This window comes from Harmonia axyridis, chromosome 6 (genome assembly GCF_914767665.1).
Source record: "Harmonia axyridis chromosome 6, icHarAxyr1.1, whole genome shotgun sequence".
Taxonomy (NCBI): Eukaryota; Metazoa; Arthropoda; class Insecta; order Coleoptera; family Coccinellidae; genus Harmonia; species Harmonia axyridis.
Window position 1 is genome coordinate 6,498,533 of NC_059506.1, and position 18,346 is coordinate 6,516,878.

Below are 18,346 nucleotides of genomic sequence, written 5' to 3' on the forward strand. Positions count from 1 at the left end.
CGAAATAAAATGAAATGTATCATAACTGTGAATACCATCGCACTCAGAATCAAATTGTAGTCAGTAGCAAATATTTATATCCATAATTATAATGAACAGCTAAACAAGAACAAATAATTTTCTCTACAAGCGTGCGCTTTCAACCCTATTTCCGCACGCTTTTTGAGTCATGAAGAGTCACTTTCTCACACAGTGCGGGATAAACCCCTGCTATTTATTTTTCCTACTAGCGTTTCGAAAGTATTACATTCCACATGCATTGACGTTTGGAAAGTAGTACTTTTCCAAATTCGTGCGGAAAAAAACCCTGCTATTCACTTTCCGCACGCATATGCGTGCGGAAAGTGAATAGCAAGGGATTTTTCCGCACGCAAATATTAAAGAGTCGCATCAATCATAAAATTTTGGCATGTCTCTATGCACCAATCATAAAATTCAAACGTTTCTCTATACAGAGTGTTTCATCATAAACTGGACAAACAAATATATTCGTGTAGAGGACATCGGGAGAATCATTTTTGCCTTATACAATATATCCCGTTTTCGACGCATAAGCGAGATACAGGGTGTTAAACGTCAATTTTGAGCAATATTCTTATGGGTATGGTCAGTTTTGTATAACACTCGAAGAAACGGTTTTTGGTCAAATCTCAGTATTTTTGGGTCCTCTATTCAGAAAAGTTGATGAAATCCGAAAAAAGAATTTCAAAATGGCGGAAAACCTGCAACGTTCCTAATTTTTTTTTTCGGTGATCAAATTGAATTTTAGTTTCTGAATGAACACAATTTTCTAAGAATTTCTGTGCAAAAATTTTTTCAAAAATCGAACACAATTTTTTTTTTGCATGTCTACAGCGATAAAAAAATTTCACCCGAAATGGATGAAATTTTGTACAATTGTACTCCTTCAATTATCAATCACGAATATGTAAACAGAATAGTAAAATATTAAACGGTTTCGTAACTACAACCATTCAAATGTTTCGTTCAAACCTCCAAAAAAAATTTAGAATGGCTTCTTAGAGTCAAAATTATTAAATTATTGCTATTTCCAAAAATTCCGGATGCTAAAATGTATTTATACAAAAAAAATTCGGTGAAACTTAGTTGGGAGTCGAACCCTCGATTCCAACAAGTATTAATGAAGAAATTAAGACAGTTCTAAGGATATTAATATTCGTTGCTAAGCAACGGAAGTTCGTAGCTCATAGAATTCTACTGGTTATTTGAATTTCACTGAATATAATTTCGCAAGTATCGTGACACGAATTTGTTTGGAAACGAAAATGAAATATTCTCTTTTGGAAAAAAATGATATTGTGCAGGCTTATTATGAAGCGAATTGCTCAGGCAGAAAAGCATGGGAAATTTACTCCCGCAGGTTTCCAAGCAGAAATTTGCCAAACTTCACAACTTCTTATGAAACAGTACGCAAATTACGTGAAGAAGGAAGTTTGCACCGGAAAAAGAAGGAAACAATAAGAACAAACGATGATCGCATCCTTAATTTAGTAGGAGATAACCCAATGATTTCAACAAGAACTCTTTCGAACCACCCTCCAGTGAATAAAAGTAAAACTACTGTTTGGAGAGTACTCAGAAGGAACAGCTTCCATCCGTTCCATTTCCAACTTTGCCAAACTTTAGAAGACGGTGATTTTCATAGAAGAAAAGAATTCTGTCAGTTTATTTTGAGAAGAGTACGTGGAAATAGGGATTTTCTCCATCAAATTTTATTTACGGATGAAGCTACTTTTCATAGGGATGGTTTCTTCAACAGAAAAAATAATATTTTACGGCATAGAGAAAATCCGCATGCCACGGTATCAAAAAATAGCCAGAAGAGGTTTTCAGTTAATGTTTGGGCGGGAATAAAAAATAAATTCATTATCGGACCATACATTCTTCCTCAAACATTGACTGAAAACGGCTATTATCACCTCCTGACGGAGATTCTGCCAGATCTTCTTGAAGATATTCCGCTGAGTCAGATTATATTCAGTGAAATTCAAATAACCAGTAGAATTCTATGAGCTACGAACTTCCGTTGCTTAGCAACGAATATTAATATCCTTAGAACTGTCTTAATTTCTTCATTAATACTTACGTTGGAATCGAGGGTTCGACTCCCAACTAAGTTCCACCGAATTTTTTTTGTATAAATACATTTTAGCATCCGGAATTTCTGGAAATAGCAATAATTCAATAATTTCGACTCTAAAAAGCCATTATGAATTTTTTTTGGAGGTTTGAACGAAACATCTGAATGGTTGTAGTAACGGAACCGTTTAATATTTTACAATTCTGTTTTCATATTCGTGATTGATAATTGAAGGAGTACAATTGTACACAATTTCATCCATTTCGGGTGAAATTTTTTTATCGCTGTAGACATGTAAAAAAAAATTTGTGTTCGATTTTTGAAAAAAATTTTTGCACAGAAATTCTTAGAAAATTGTGTTCATTCAGAAACTAAAATTCAATTTGACCACCGGAAAAAAAAATTATGAACGTTGCAGGTTTTCCGCCATTTTGTAATTCTTTTTTCGGATTTCATCAACTTTTCTGAATAGAGGACCCAAAAATACTGAGATTTGACCAAAAACCGTTTCTTTGAGTATTATACAAAACTGACCACACCCATAAGAATATTGCTCAAAATTGACGTTTAACACCCTGTATCTCGCTTATGCGTCGAAAACGGGATATATTGTATAAGGCAAAAATGATTCTTCCGATGTCCTCTACACGAATATATATGTTTGTCCAGTTTATGATGAAACACCCTGTATGCGGCTGAGCACATAAAAATATAATTTCTTATAACGTCAGTAGGTATCACGACGAAAACTCTCCGTGAAAGTGTTTCATTTACGCTACTAGAAAAAATTTTGTTCCTAACTCAAGTGGAAAGTGCCTTTTCCGCACTCGACTCGCCTCTTGCGGAAAAGTATCACCTTCCACACTTGTTAGGAAAATAACTATTCCGCACGGGAAAGAAATAGCAGCGGATTTTACCGCACACAAGTACTAAAGAATAAATTAAATTGAATTGGCCGAACTGCGCTTCGCGTCATTCGGCCAATGGCAGTTTCGTGCGGAAAAGTACCATTTTCCGCACTCGTTAGGAAAATAACTATTTTCACAAAGAATGTTCGAAATATATCAGGTGTGTGAATAAGTCTTTCCCGTTTTTTGTAAGAGATGGCGCCACCAATACTGTGCGAGTATTTAATGGTTACATATGTCATAATCAAAGCTTATTCATCTGTCAACAATTCCACACTAACACATTAGTTGAAATTTTTTCGCATCATAAATTTTTGAAATCGTGAAAATGTCGAAATTTGAGCCGAGTCGACGTCATTTGAGGGAAGTTTCACTTTATTGGTTCAATTTGAAGAAATCTGCTGCCGAGGCGCATCGGTTGCTTCAGGAAGCTTATGGAGAAGGTTGTGTCGATGATTCAAGTGTTCGCGGATGGTTTCGACGCTTCAAAAGTGGCGATTTCGACGTGGAAGACAAGGAGCGTTCCGGGCGGCCGCAAATCTTTGAAGATCAAGAATTGGCGACTTTGCTTGATGAAGATTCGTGTCAAACGCAAGAAGAACTTGCTGAAGCATTGGGGGTTGACCGAACAACCATTTCCAAGCGTTTGAAAGCCATGGGAATGATCCAAAAGCAAGGAAATTGGGTGCCGTACGAACTGAAGCTGAGAGACGTCGAACGGCGTTTTTTCACTTGCGAACAGCTGCTTCAGCGACATAAAAGAAAGGGTTTTCTGCATCGTATCGTGACTGGCGATGAAAAGTGGATCCGTTACGATAATCAGAAGCGAAGAAAATCATGGGGACTACCCGGCCATGCATCATCATCGACGGCCAAGCCAAATATTCATGGCGTCAAGCTCATGCTCTGTATATGGTGGGACCAGCTAGGTGTGGTTTACTATGAGCTTCTGAAACCGAATGAAAGGATCACAGGCGAGGTCTATCGACGACAATTGATGCGTTTGAGCCGCGCACTGCGAGAAAAACGGCCACAATACTCCGACAGGCACGACAAAGTTATTTTGCAACATGACAATGCTCGCCCACATGTTGCACAGCCGGTGAAAACATACTTAGAAACGCTCAAATGGGAAGTCCTACCCCACCCGCCGTATAGTCCAGACATTGCTCCGTCTGATTACCATCTCTTCAGATCGATGACGCATGGCCTGGCTGACCAGCACTTCCATTCCTACGAGGAAGCCAAAAAATGGGTGGATGACTGGATAGAGGCCAAACCGGTCGAATTTTTTCGCAACGGGATTCGTATGTTGCCAGAAAGATGGGGAAAAGTTGTAGCTAGCGATGGCCAATACTTTCAATAATTCATTTGTAACCATTTTTTCACAATAAAGGCTCAAATTTTGAAAAAAACGGAAAAGACTTATTCACACACCTTATATAAAAGTTTCTCCGAGGCATAAATAATTTTTGAACATTTATCTTCGATCAGAAGACTATTTCAACTAAAAAAAAATATTTGTCCTATTGAAATACGTACAATTTGCATTCCAGGACGGTTCTGGTAGCATTATTTGCAAATTTTTCAAGTCAATTCTAGGTATTCCCTTCCTTGGTCGACATTGTGCCTGAAGCTAGACTGAACCTTGTCATCTATTATTTGCACAAAGATGACATCAAAGAGGCATTTGACTTGATCAGGGATCTCCAACCGGCCGTTCCTCATGAGTACATTCTGAAAGGAGTCGTGAATGCTGCTGTTGGACAAGAAATAAATTCTGTGAGTATTATTAGGAGATAAGCTAGCTCATATCTACTTTTCAGTGCTTAGATGTGGGGCCCATGCTGGCACTGGTTTAGACATGAAACATTTATCATTTCATCATTTATTGAAATCAAATCAAATACATACATAAAACATAAACAAATGAAAAATCTGTGGGGCGCAGTCTTTACCCCTCCTCAATATCCCACAAATCACCAAAAACATATCCACGAATGCACCTAGATGTCAAAACATCTGTATGTGCAGACATTCACTCTCACATTTCAAAGTTTCACTACATGTGATTCAAGAATCTTAGGCAGCATACTACAGCACAACCAAGAATGTCTAGTCCAAATTCACCACCAACAATCCAACTAAAAAACTGTTTTCATAAATAAATTTTTTGCACATTTTCTTGAACTTGTTCTTCTTGCAAGCTCTTATTTCCGATGGCAACCTGTTATACACCTTGGGTCCAATGTAATTGATAAATCCTAAGTTAAGACTGACATTACTCACAGGAATTCGTATGTCTCTATTGCTGTTTGCTCGTGTAGAATATCTGTGATCCACAAAATGTTGTTCTGTCTTGTGACCATGTAACGGGTGTTTTTTTCGAGGTATATAACTTTAAGTTGGCATTACTGTTCAAGTTGGCGACCGATTTAACAGCTGTCAAGTGATTTATTCTCAGTTTGGTTTGGCAATTCATCATGAATAAACTCACGCATGAACAACGCTTGCAAATAGTGCAATTTTATTTCGAAAATAATGGTTCTGTGCGGAATACGCATCGCGCACTACGTCCGTTTTATTTTGTTTAGCGATGAAGCGCACTTCTGGTTGAATGGCAACGTCAACAAGCAAAACTGCCGCATTTGGAGTGAAGCTGATCCTCAAGTGTATGTCGAAACACCGTTACATCCAGAAAAACTGACTGTTTGGTGCGCTTTATGGGCTGGTGGAATCATTGGTCCGTACTTCTTCAAAAACGATGATGGCCAGAACGTTACAGTCAATGGTGGTCGGTAAAGAGCCATGATTACTAACTTTTTCATTCCTGAATTGAACAACCATGATGTCCAGGAGCTGTGGTTCCAACAAGACGGCGCAAAATGTCACACATCTCGTGCCACAATCGATTTATTGAAAGACACGTTTGGTGACCGCCTAATTTCACGTTTTGGACCTATGAATTGGTCTCCAAGATCTTGTGATTTAACACCGCTCGACTACTTCCTGTGGGGCTATGTAAAGTCATTGGTCTATGCGGATAAGCCACAAACCCTTGACAATTTGGAAGACAACATTCGCCGTGTTATTGCCGATATACGGCCACAAATGTTGGAAAAAGTCATCGAAAATTGAACGTCCAGATTGAACTACATCCGAGCCAGCCGTGGCGGTCATATGCCAGAAATCATATTTAAAATGTAATGCCACAAGATTATCTTGCGGATAAATAAAATTCATGTCAATCGAATAATCCATCGTTGTTTTATTGCAATTTAAAGTTCTACAGCTCTAAAAAAACACCCTTTATATAAGAGCAGACCTCAAACAAATATAACGGCCTGACATTACCAACGTCAACGGAAAACAGCAAATCTGTGGGATATATCTTACTCTTTTTGAATATATTTTTGTATTATATTCAGTTTATGCAAGCTGTTATCGTACAATCCACCCCACACTATAATCCCATACTTGAAAATTGATTCCACTAATGATTTATATATTGTTATTAGTGTTTTCTTAATCATAAACTCTCTCAGCAGGTTAAACTTATATACGAGTTTGCGGATTCTTGCCGATACATAATCGATATGTGGCTGCCATTTAAGAAATTGATCGATAACAACTCCAAGCTATTTGGTGTGTGACCACCAACGGCTCGATCTCTCACTTTTTCCCAGGTATTCTCCGCGAAAACAAGCACTGTGTCATCAGCATATGATATATGATCATTCCATCAATGCCAGATAATCTTAATAAGGGATTAATGTAAGAAATGAACAACAAAGGTCCCAGCACAGTACCTTGAGGAATACCAGTCACAATCCTCAGCTTCTCAAATTATTATTGTTATTATTGTTGCTTCTCTTAATTATTATTGTTATTAATATTATTATTATTATTATTATTACATTAGAAACAGAGTTGAGTATGTAACTATAAAACTCTTAATAAACAAAAATTTCAATAAAACCCTAATGAGAAAAATAACATGAATGCAATTTGAGAAAAACAAAGAAACTGAAATATCCAACTTGAAAAACTAATTAACTTTATTCAAGAACCCTTGACTTCCAGACGTCGAACCTATTCTTGAACACGTTCACCGACGGAGCTCCAACAATATCAGGTGTAAGTTGATTCCAACAGGCGAAAACTCGGTTGCTCAGAAAATTTTCACGGGATCTTGTATGGAATCTTTCCCGCGCCAATTTCAAGTTATGCCCTCTTAGATGATTGGCGTTCAACTCAAAGAGATGCGATAGATCGGAGCCGAAAAAACCATTCAACGCTCTGAACGTCACAATCATGTCTCCACGGTGCTTACGATCCGCAAATGTGTCGAGACACATAATACTCAAGCGATCTTGATAAGAAGGTCTTTGCACCCCGTATGGCAACCGTGTGACACGTCGCTGCAGAAACTCGAGCATCTGAGCATCTCTTTGAAGCCATGGATGCCAGACTGGACCAGCAAACTCTAGGATTGGGCGGATGTATGCCTTGTAAAGTGCAGCAACGACATCCGGATGGCCACCCCTAAAACACTGCTGGATCATATAAAGCCGTTGTTTGGCTTTATTACATATATGAAGGATGTGAGGACTCCAAGATAGGTCACTACTCACAACAACACCCAGATCGACGTGGCTCAGACACCCATCCAGGGGAACACCATCAATGAAATAAGGTCGTTTCGGATTATTGTTGCCTAAATATAGGACACGACACTTGGGTATATTCAATGGAAGCAACCAGTCAAGACACCACTTTACCAGGAAATCTAGCTCACTCTGCAGAGATCGATGACACTCTGACCTATTGTACAGCTTTATATCATCTGCGTAAGATGCGGAAGGGGAGCTTAACAATGGCTGTAGATCGGACACATATAGAATGAACAGGAGGGGCCCAAGAACTGATCCCTGGGGTACACCGCTCAGCACTGACTTCATAGAAGATGACATATTACCGACCCTAACAGAAAATGAACCATCTGTTAAGAATGCATCAATGAACTTGAGTAGAGAACCTCGAATACCAAAATGCTCCAATTTATGAAGTAGTCTTCTCCTTGGTACTCGATCAAATGCTTTTGCGAAGTCAAGATACACCACATCCATCGGAATCCCAGCATCCAATGACTTAGTCCAGTCATTCAGGCAAGTCAAAAGATTGGTGATAATTGATCTTCCTGGAACGAAGCCATGCTGCTGGGGTGGAATAATGGACTCCCGCAATGCGAACTGAAGCACCTGTTGGGATATTACCCTCTCAAGAACCTTGACCACAACAGAAGTGAGACTTATGGGTCTGTAGTTTTCGGCCTTAAGTTTATCGCCCTTCTTGAAAATTGGCGTTACCGTCGATTGTCGCCAAGCTGAAGGTAAATAACCCATAGATAGTACACGATTCATAATAGTACACAATGGTCCACTGAGAGAGCCTGAACACGCCCTGAGAAAAGCTGGCGAAAATCCATCAGGACCAGGGGCAGAAGAAACATCCAATCCATGAAGATACTCCTCCAACATGGAATCAGTAACTGTTATGCTCTCCAATGAATCCACTTTTCTGGGACAGTTGATAACTGGCATTGAACCATCTGGTTCAGTCGTGAAGGAGGAGAAAAAAGAGTTGGCAAGAATCTCAGCTGACACGGACTCATTACTCGCTACGGTACCATGTTCATCAACAACTATAGGAATCGAGACTTTACTATTAAACTTAGATCGCATATACTTGAAAAACTTTGCTTTGTTTTCAGGCCTGGTCAGATTCTGCTCGTAAGTTGTTCTGGATTGTTTAATTACGGCTGAGAGGTATTCGGAAAATTTTCTATGTCGCAAAAAATCCTGTGTCGAACAACTCCTACGAAACCTTTGCCAGAGACTCTTCTTCCTGCGGATGTCATCATACAAACCACCAGTGATCCAAGGTTTAGTCGGGCTCTGTTTAACTATTCTCGTTCTAGTGTTAACCTGAAGAATCTGCGTCAAAGTGTGAGAAAACCGATTCCACACCTCCTCAATATCAGGACCATCAAGCACCGAACTCCAACCAACGTCACGGAGCGCAGCATCCACCTTCTCATAATTCACAGACTTTATCACCCTCTTCACATTTTTTGGATGCCTGGATGCATTTATCTGAATGCTTGTGCCCAACACTACATGATCTGACCTTCCCAAAGGGGGAAGATACTCAATATCTGAGATAAGATCCTCGTCATTGGTGAGGAGGAGGTCAGGTGTTGTTGGCTGCTGATTTAGTCTGAATCGAGTAGGCTTATCCACGACCTGAGTCAAACTGGACCTCTGTAACATATCCGCGAAAGGAAAGGAAGGGGAACCACCCGATGGCAGCTGAGTAATAGGCCAGACACGAATATCTCCAAAGTTGAAGTCGCCAACGATTAACAAGTTCTTTCTTGAATTCGATAGTTGTTCTAGATGATTAAATAGATCTTGATCGTGAACACAACTTCTGGGACGATATATACAGCCCAGAGACACCTCCAAGTCGTCTGATTTCACATCGAAGAACAGGTTGTCGATACCAGGGGTAGCGATTGAGTAGTGAGAAATCGTGGATGAGTGTATTACATCGTCACGAACATAAATGCAAACACCAGCATGACCAGGCGTTGTAACACTATCGCAACGATATAATGTATAACCTGGTACCGCAAATTGACGATCAGACATCCTGGGGTGAAGCCACGTTTCCGCAAGAAAAACAAACACAGGTTCACGATCACAAACGAGGACAGATAGCTCATCGAATTTGGAGTTCAGAGAAGCAAGGTTTGTATAAATGAGTGGCAACGTAATTAAGTTAGACTTCAGTTTTTTGACGGCGCTATTTTAATTATTGAAGGTATTCCTTTTTTGTATTTGATAGTCAGATCAGCCTCCCCAGAAGAACGTCTTCTGTCAAGTTCCTTACGAAGGTTCTGAAGCTGCCTAATCTGCAGAGGTGTCTTATCATCATCCACCGAAATCCTCCTGTAGTTTTCAAACGCAGCAAGGACCCGTTTATGACGCAGGATATTGGCAGGTACGGCCGGGTTCGAAAACTCTACCTTAACCGGTCTGTGCACCCCCTGCCGCAAACCGCCGAGTCTTCTGGTCGCGACCACATCGCCGGCTGAGCCGTCCCTGATCTTCGAAATAATATCAATAATTAAATCTTTATCTGTTGTGACATCTTCAGATTCAGGAACATTCCGGATAATGATATTGTTAGCTCGCTTAACACGCTCCAATAACTCTACTGGATTGACGCATGAAGAAGAATCAGAGCCATCGGCACCACATGACGCCATCAAGGTGGAAGAACCAGCGATATCCTTCAAGTTCGACACCTCTCTCTTCAATACAAGGCTAGTTTTCTCCAACGCCACAACATCAACTGACCCTAACTGATTCCTCAGCGCCGAGACGTCCTCCCTCAAAACTGAATGGGAAGCTTTAAGGACACTGAGCTCACCACTGCATTGCTGCAATGATGATGCATGCTGCTTCAACATTTTGCCATGTTCCTCCACACTTCTTAAACAGCTGCTCAGCTTATCTGAAAGCTCCTTCTGTGCCCGCTTGATCTCGGAAATATCTCCAGCAATCCCGTCAAGGACAGACAATCTGGACAAAACCATGTCCAACTGATTCGATGAACCAGCGGTTTGGGACTCCGCTACAACTGGCTTACTCCGAAGCGGACGGGGATTATTGCTCTGCTGGTTGGACATTATTGAGATGATCAAACTTCACGCAATAAAAAAAAAAAAAAAAAAAAAAAAAAAAAAGGATGAAAAACAGAGGATACACGCTTCACTCAGCCGAGGCCGATCGGTGAGACTTAAATTAACGTACAAGGTGGGCCTAGGTTGAAAAAAGGATGAAAGGAAACACAGGATCAAAAACACAGGTGAAAATATGCAATAAGTCAGATCGGGTATGGCTCCCTTCAGAATGTGCTCGAAATTATCAGAGATCCCAAGCAACATATGTAGAGCGTCAGGCGTGAATCAATCAAAAAATTGTGGTAACGAGGATCCAAAATAAACAATGTAATTTACATGAAAGCAATATCAACAGATAATACCTAATAAATTCATACAAATTATGCACGATCAAAAATGCTGAAGTTTATAAGTCGCACAGACCAGAAATGAAATTATCTTACGGTATACCACTCTGAATAAATCGAATAATCTTGGAGCACCACTGAAACTTGTTATCTCTCACAGGTTTACGATACGATGGAATTATGTAATTAATTTAGTAATGTTTGTCAAAAATATGCCGACATATAATGTATAACGAGAATATTTCTCATATCGAAATATCCGATTTTTTTTTGTTTCAGGAAGATAATGTTAAAATAGCTCAAGAAAATTTTCAATTGGTAGGAAGTTCAGCTAGTGAATGTGACACTATAAGTGGACGGCAATGTATGGCTGCTGCTTTTTTTCTAGATGGACAATTCGAAGAAGTATTGGTGTATTTGTCTTCGATTAAAAGTTACTATAATTCAGGTACTGTTATATTAATGTGGTAATAAACAGTTGATAATTAGGTAGATTGGTCTGATAAAAAAATCCAATCTTTTCCACATTTTTCTTACAAATGTAAAGCGGAAATTATGAAACCATTTGTGGCCAACGATTTTTCAATGGAAATATCATTTATCATAATATGACGAGCACATCTATCAGGAAATTTCTGGTTTTGTAATATTTATGTTGCTTAAATTTTCACTCTCTTTATAGGGGATTGGCAAACATAAAGGTCAAATAACAAATATAGCTATTATGTCAACGTCTAATAAAATTTTTTTTTTTGCAAAAAAACTTTTCTTTTTTTGTGACGAAAGCGATGACAAATGACAAGTAGGTACTTAAAAAATGGTTTTCCAATAAGAGGTTTCATTTTGATATTAAAAAAAAAAACGAAAATTACTACCTAGGGGTTGTCCATTAATCACGTGAGGCTTGAAAGGGGGGGAGGGGTTTGATAAAAATCACGAAAATATCACAAGGGGGAGGGGGGTGTAGTAAGATGTCACGTGTATTTATTTTTTCGTCAAACGCGCGATTTTTAAACAAATATTAAGCGGCACAGCGCGGTGTGTAGTGACCTTGACTACATTAAATATATTCATGTACTAGTACAATACATGTTTTTCCTATGATTACACTCTTCGTTTATTATTATTGTTATGGCAATCAAAAAAAAACTTGCAACCTGGTGTAGACATTTTTATTATGGTCCTTAATTTCAGAATAAAATAAGATTAAAGTTTATACCTGTATTTAAATTAAGATAATATTCAGAGAATTTCAAGATTTGTTGTAGGTACTAAAAATACACGTGATGTTGAGAAGGGGGAGGGGGGGTGGTCTTAAACCTCACTACGTATCACCAATGGGGGAGGGGGGGTTAAAAAATGCTAAAAAAAGATCACGTGATTAATGGACAACCCCCTACGCTTCATTTTATTTATTTCTATCGATTTTTTGTAGCGAAAAAAGAATTAGATGAATTTTTTATTGAAGAATAAATAGAATTAATATATGCTTGATAAAACTTTCCCAACAAACATTTATTGTTTTAGGAATTTTGGCATGAAAATAATGAAAAAGTCTTGCAGAAGGATTAAAAAAACGGTTATTCTGAAATTAAAAATAAAGACGTAAAAATGTATTTTCAATTCTTGCGAGAGGAAGAAAAAAACGGTAAATCAGAGAGATTGTTCACTCATCCTCAAAAAGGCTGAGGAGAGAGGAGTAGTTAAACTTTGGCGGATCACGAGAATGCCACGTGCCACCCCTCTTGAGATAAGTCAATTGTAACACCTCTCCAAGAAATAATACGACCAGGAAACTTTTCCTACTAATTTGTGATTGTTTCGTTTTCTTGTGTGGCACTTAGACTATATATCAGATTATATAGTCAAAGGTGTGGCACGTAGTGCCATCTTGTTGAAAATAATCGTCAACAACATCAAAAAATTATTAATAAAAATAGTAAAAAAGATTGGTAGGGCAATCTATTCACCGTTACATTTCCATCATCCCCATTTTCGAATAGTGGGCTATTCAATAGAAACCTCTTTCTGGAAAACCCTTCATATGAAACTACTACATACAGAAATTATGCTATGAATATACAGGGTCCTGCAATAGAGCGTTAGGCTTCCATAGCTGCCAAACCAAACGTTAAAGGAATTTAGTTGAAAAGCATTCCCTTTGTACTTTTAATTCTGCATCTCTGGAAATTAATTTCTGATATACAGGGTGTTCCCAAATAAAATTATTCAACAAATGAGTGATTTTTTAAATGGAACACCCCTTATATTTTTGCATATTTTCAATGCTCTTCAATAACTCTATTATGATGCAAAATTTTAGGGATATTTTTCCAACGGTACGGATCTTATTCAGAAAAACTGCAAAATTTCGATGAAACAGTAGTTCTGTAAAAGCCCTTTACCGATTTCCAGAAGCGATAGAAATATGAATTTGATCAGAATTTCTTTCAACTTAAGAATTTTTCATCGTTCGTCATGATCAACCTCTTTTATACAGGGTGTCCCTTATCAATGTCCAAATATGAAGAATTTCAAATTGTTTTTTCTCGATTTTTTCAAATGTAACACCCTGTATTTCTTCCATGATGATGAAACAGTTTAAAACCTTACGTTTTTTCAGAAGTAACCTTAGGATTATTTTCACTCCTGTGTCCAGCAGAGACGAAAAAAGACATTTCAACCAAAAATTTCAGGAATAATGAACATAATAACTGACGGATATTTTAAATGAGACACACAATGAAACCAAACTGAATGACCAATTCTTGAAAAACTTTAAAACCCTTCCAAAATTATAATCCTTGAAGGTCAACATGAAAATGGTAATATTTGTCCGAATAAGTAACACAAACATAGTAGGTATTATTGGTAACTTGTGTATATATTGTAACGATTACACACTTTTATCGGCATCCAGAAAAATTATAATTCATTAACTTTTTTTCTTTGTCTTTTCCAACGCCCGTTTGTTTTTATATCCAATATTAGAATAAAATGTTCCATTCTGATTTCATTTTTCGTGCCTGCTGGATGCAGGAGTGAAAATAGCCCTTTCGTTACTTCTGAGAAACTGTGTACATCATCATGAAGAAAAATACAGGGTGTTACATTCGAAAAACTCGGGAAATAACAATTTTAAATTCTTCTAATTTGGACATTAATAACGGACACCCTGTCTAAGAGAGGTTGATCATTTAGGAACGATGACTAGGCAAATTCTTAAGTTAAAAGAAATTCTGATCAAATTCATGTTTCTATAGCTTCTGAAAATCGATAAAGGGTTTTTATCGAACTACTGTTCCGTCGAAATTTTGCAGTTTTTTCTGAATAAGATCCGTACCGTTGGAAAAATATCCCTAATATTTTGCACCATGATAAAGGTATTGAAGAGCATTGAAAATATGCAAAAATATAAAGGATGTTTCATTTAAAAAATAACTCATTTGTTGAATAATTTTATTTGGGAACACCCTGTATATCAGAAAATAATTTCCAGAGATGCAGAATTAAAAGTACAAAGGGAATGCTTTTCAACTAAATTTCTAAAACGTTTGGTTTGGCAGCTATGGAAGCCTAACACACTATTGCAGGACCGTAGATATACAGTGTGGAACAGCCAAATGGAATAAATTCGATAACGGATAAATGAGGGCGTGTTGGGAAAAACGCTTGGACACGTCGATTTGTATTTTTAACTGCGCATCTTTTTCAAAAAAAAAAATTATATAGGGTGCGTCATGTGACAGTGGCCAATACCAACTTTCTTATTTTAAACGCAAGCCCCTGTATATTATTAATTTTTTGGATTCTTCAGAAAATTCTAGACATAATTCATGTACAATGTCCTATACCTATCTTCAACTGTTTCGGAAATATTAAGTATTCTCAGATTTATTACAAAAATTAACATTAACAATAGAAAATTGTTATTTTGTGCATTCCTGTTAAATGAACCATTTTTCTGATATTATTACGTACAGTTAACGAAATTCAAACGACAATAGCACTGACACTAATCATTACTGTCATGCAGGTAGACAACAAGTTGCTAAGGCTACAAGTTTTATACGAACATAAAGAAAACTGTTTTTGTATTTTTTTCATTTCATATCAGTTAAAAGAAACGCAGGAATGGTTTTTGTTTACTTTCTCATTATCAAGAGCTAAATGGGAAATAAGTATTGAATGTAATGTAGCGAATTTGTGAAATAAAATAATTTTCTATTTTTAATGTTAATTTTTGTAATAAATCTGAAAATACTTAATATTTCCGAAACAGTTGAAGATAGGTATAGGACATTGTACATGAATTATGTCTAGAATTTTCTGAAGAATCCAAAAAATTAATAATATACAGGGGCTTGCGTTTAAAATAAGAAAGTTGGTATTGGCCACTGTCACATGACGCACCCTATATAATTTTTTTTTTTGAAAAAGATGTGCAGTTAAAAATAAAAATCGACGTGTCCAAGCGTTTTTCCCAACACGCCTTCATTTATCCGTTATCGAATTTATTCCATTTGGCTGTTCCACACTGTATGTAGCAAAGCATACAACACCATAATGATACCCAAGCTACGATATGAATATTTCATCCTCATTATAATTATGAAGATAGAAATGTAATAAAAGTCATTATCCTCAGTAGCCAAGTCTATTAGACCTTCAGGATCTCATTAGAATGTGTAATTTGTGTGGTGTAGTTGGTTTTCTTTTCGCAGATGACACTTTCAATTTCAACTACGGTCAAGCGAAAACCGCTTGCGGCCAGTTCAAAGAAGCCGAAGAAACCCTGTTGCTCATAAAGAGCGAAAAGATAAAGAACGATTACATCTACTTATCGCATCTGGCTCGATGCTATATAACGAATAAGAAAGCTCAGCAGGCGTGGGAACTGTTCCTGAAGATGGAGAGCGGTCCTGAAAGCTTCAATTTGCTGTTGCTACTCGCTAACGATTGCTACAGATGCGGGGAGTTTTGGTATGCAGCCAAAGCGTTCGATATGCTAGATAGACTCGAACCAAATCCAGAGTTTTGGGAAGGTAAAAGAGGAGCTGTGGTTGGTGTTTTTCAGGTAATTATTTGATTGAATGAAAATCCTGTTTTTTGTGGGTAATGAAGGGTTTTCCAATATGAGTTTTCATGTCGATTTAAAAAAAAAAACCAGTATAGTTTAAGAGATATTAATGGATGTTTATTTCATTGTAAAGAGAAAGGTATGTCATTAACGATATGGTTCCCTGATGGATCAAAAACAGAGAAGGGCGTCGTCATTGGGATATATGGACCTAAATTCAGGATCTCTAAAGCCCTGGGAAGGAAGCCCTCGATTCTACAGACCGCCGTGACGCCATAAAGCAACTGGCCAGAGGAAATAAGGTTACTCTACTATGGGTACCTGGGCCCTGGGTGGTTGAAGGAAATGAAAGAGCTGATGAACATGCAAAAAGTGCATCAAGGTTAACATCTGCTGGACCTGAGACTTTCTGTGGGATAGGAAAAGACCAATATAAAGCTGCAGTCCAGCTATGGGAGTTGAACAACAGGATAATCCACTGGACTAACACTCCTAGACTTGTTCAGGCAAAGAAATTCGTGAATTTTTCACCTACCTACGCCAAAAAGCTCCTGAAGCTATCGCGGGGCCGAGCATCGGGTGATGGTGGGACTGCTGACAGGGCATGGGAAAGTCAGCAGACGAGATTTGCAGGCTCTGTGGATCGGAAGTAGAAACAGCCGAACATTTGGTATGCAGGTGTCCGGAGCTGGCTGGCCTAAGAACCATTCACATGGGTAAGTCGGTCCTGGATACCAGAGAGGTAACGGCCAAGGCCCCTGAGGAGGTTGTTTTATTAACGTCATTGACGACCTCTCTGGGTTTCTATGAATGAGTAGGGTAAAGAACAAAAGATCTGCATGGTCGCAGTTCTCGGATGGCTTACCGAACCAAAACGACCCCAGTTCAAATAATAAGAATAATATATGCCATTAACGATATTAGCCTGATGATCGCCATGGCTACGGTTGCAGCACCATATCGTTTTCAAGAAAATTTTCATGACCAATTCGCACATTTGGGGCTTTATGTTCTCGATAACTTCACGAATTCCATCTTTAAATTAATTATGGAGTATTGGCATAGACCTTATTTTTCACGGGGCCCAAAAAGCTTTTAAGGTGTTGAAGACAAAATCAGCTACAGTTGTAGCACTATATCCTTTCCATAGCTATATGTCCTCGATAACTTCATCAATTCCATTTTTGAGGTCTGGAATTGATTGTGGAGTATTGGCATGGACATTATCGTTCACGTGGCCCCATAGAGAAAAAAGTCTAAAGAGTTAAATCGCAAGATTTCGGTGGCCAATTGTGATCATCACCTCTTCGAGAAATAACATGACCAGAACATTTTCCTTGCAAAATTGCGATTGTTTCATTGCTTGTGTGGCACGTAGCACCGTCTTATTAAAAAAAAAACGCCGTACACATCAATATCTTCAAATTTAGGCCATAAAAAACTCATCTTAGCTCGGTAGCGCCATCCATTCACCCTAACAGTTGCATCAGCCTCATTTTCGAAATAAGTGCGGTCCTATCACAAACCCAGGCCAAAAACCGTGATTTCGATTCTTGACATAACTAACTTGTCACAACTGTTCGAATTTCTCCACCAATTCCACTATTGCCAGGCGCCAGCTGATAAGGTGTTTTAAGTTAATTCTAAAAGTGCTTTAGTTTTGCGAACTGTGCATTTTCAACATTTTTGTAGTGAATGTTAACATTTTCAATCCGTTGTTGAAGCCTGTATCGTCCATTTTCATAATGGCGTAATTTTAACTTATCAAATGTCAAAAAATGATTCAGCTTCAAAAGTGACAGCTGTCCAGATGGCTGGATTTTCAAAATGAAACCTCCTAATGGAAAACATTTTGTAAAACTGAAAAAATAATCCAATCAATTTGTTTGCAGGGTGTTATAGCTAAGATTTTTCCAGAAGAGATGCTGAATGATGCTCTAGCTCTATTGAATAATTCACCCAATTCACAAGCAGATCAAATAGCTAAAACCATAAAAAAATGGGCCAAGGAAAGAAGAATCAGTGGGTTCTGAATTTGTGCAATTATTATATCATAATCTGTTGAATTTAAAATCTAATTAGTTTTTAAGTATCGAATCTGTTGGAAATTCCTGATTTTGATAAAATGAATTATGATAATAAGGAGTTATGAATTATTGA

General features: G+C 37.9%; 1 protein-coding gene across 1 annotated transcript in view; it reads left to right on the top strand.

The window, feature by feature from the left end:
• The window catches only part of LOC123682677 (intraflagellar transport protein 56), a 29,912-nt gene extending 11,589 nt beyond the window's left edge, over nucleotides 1–18,323 (top strand). Inside the window, exons 7-10 of the mRNA XM_045621433.1 lie at nucleotides 4,612–4,791; nucleotides 11,386–11,554; nucleotides 15,831–16,183; nucleotides 18,079–18,323. Of these exons, the coding sequence (XP_045477389.1) occupies nucleotides 4,612–4,791; nucleotides 11,386–11,554; nucleotides 15,831–16,183; nucleotides 18,079–18,219 (843 nt within the window). The 3' untranslated portion in view covers nucleotides 18,220–18,323. The remainder of the gene's footprint in view (nucleotides 1–4,611; nucleotides 4,792–11,385; nucleotides 11,555–15,830; nucleotides 16,184–18,078) is intronic.
• The last annotated feature ends 23 nt before the right edge of the window (nucleotides 18,324–18,346 follow it).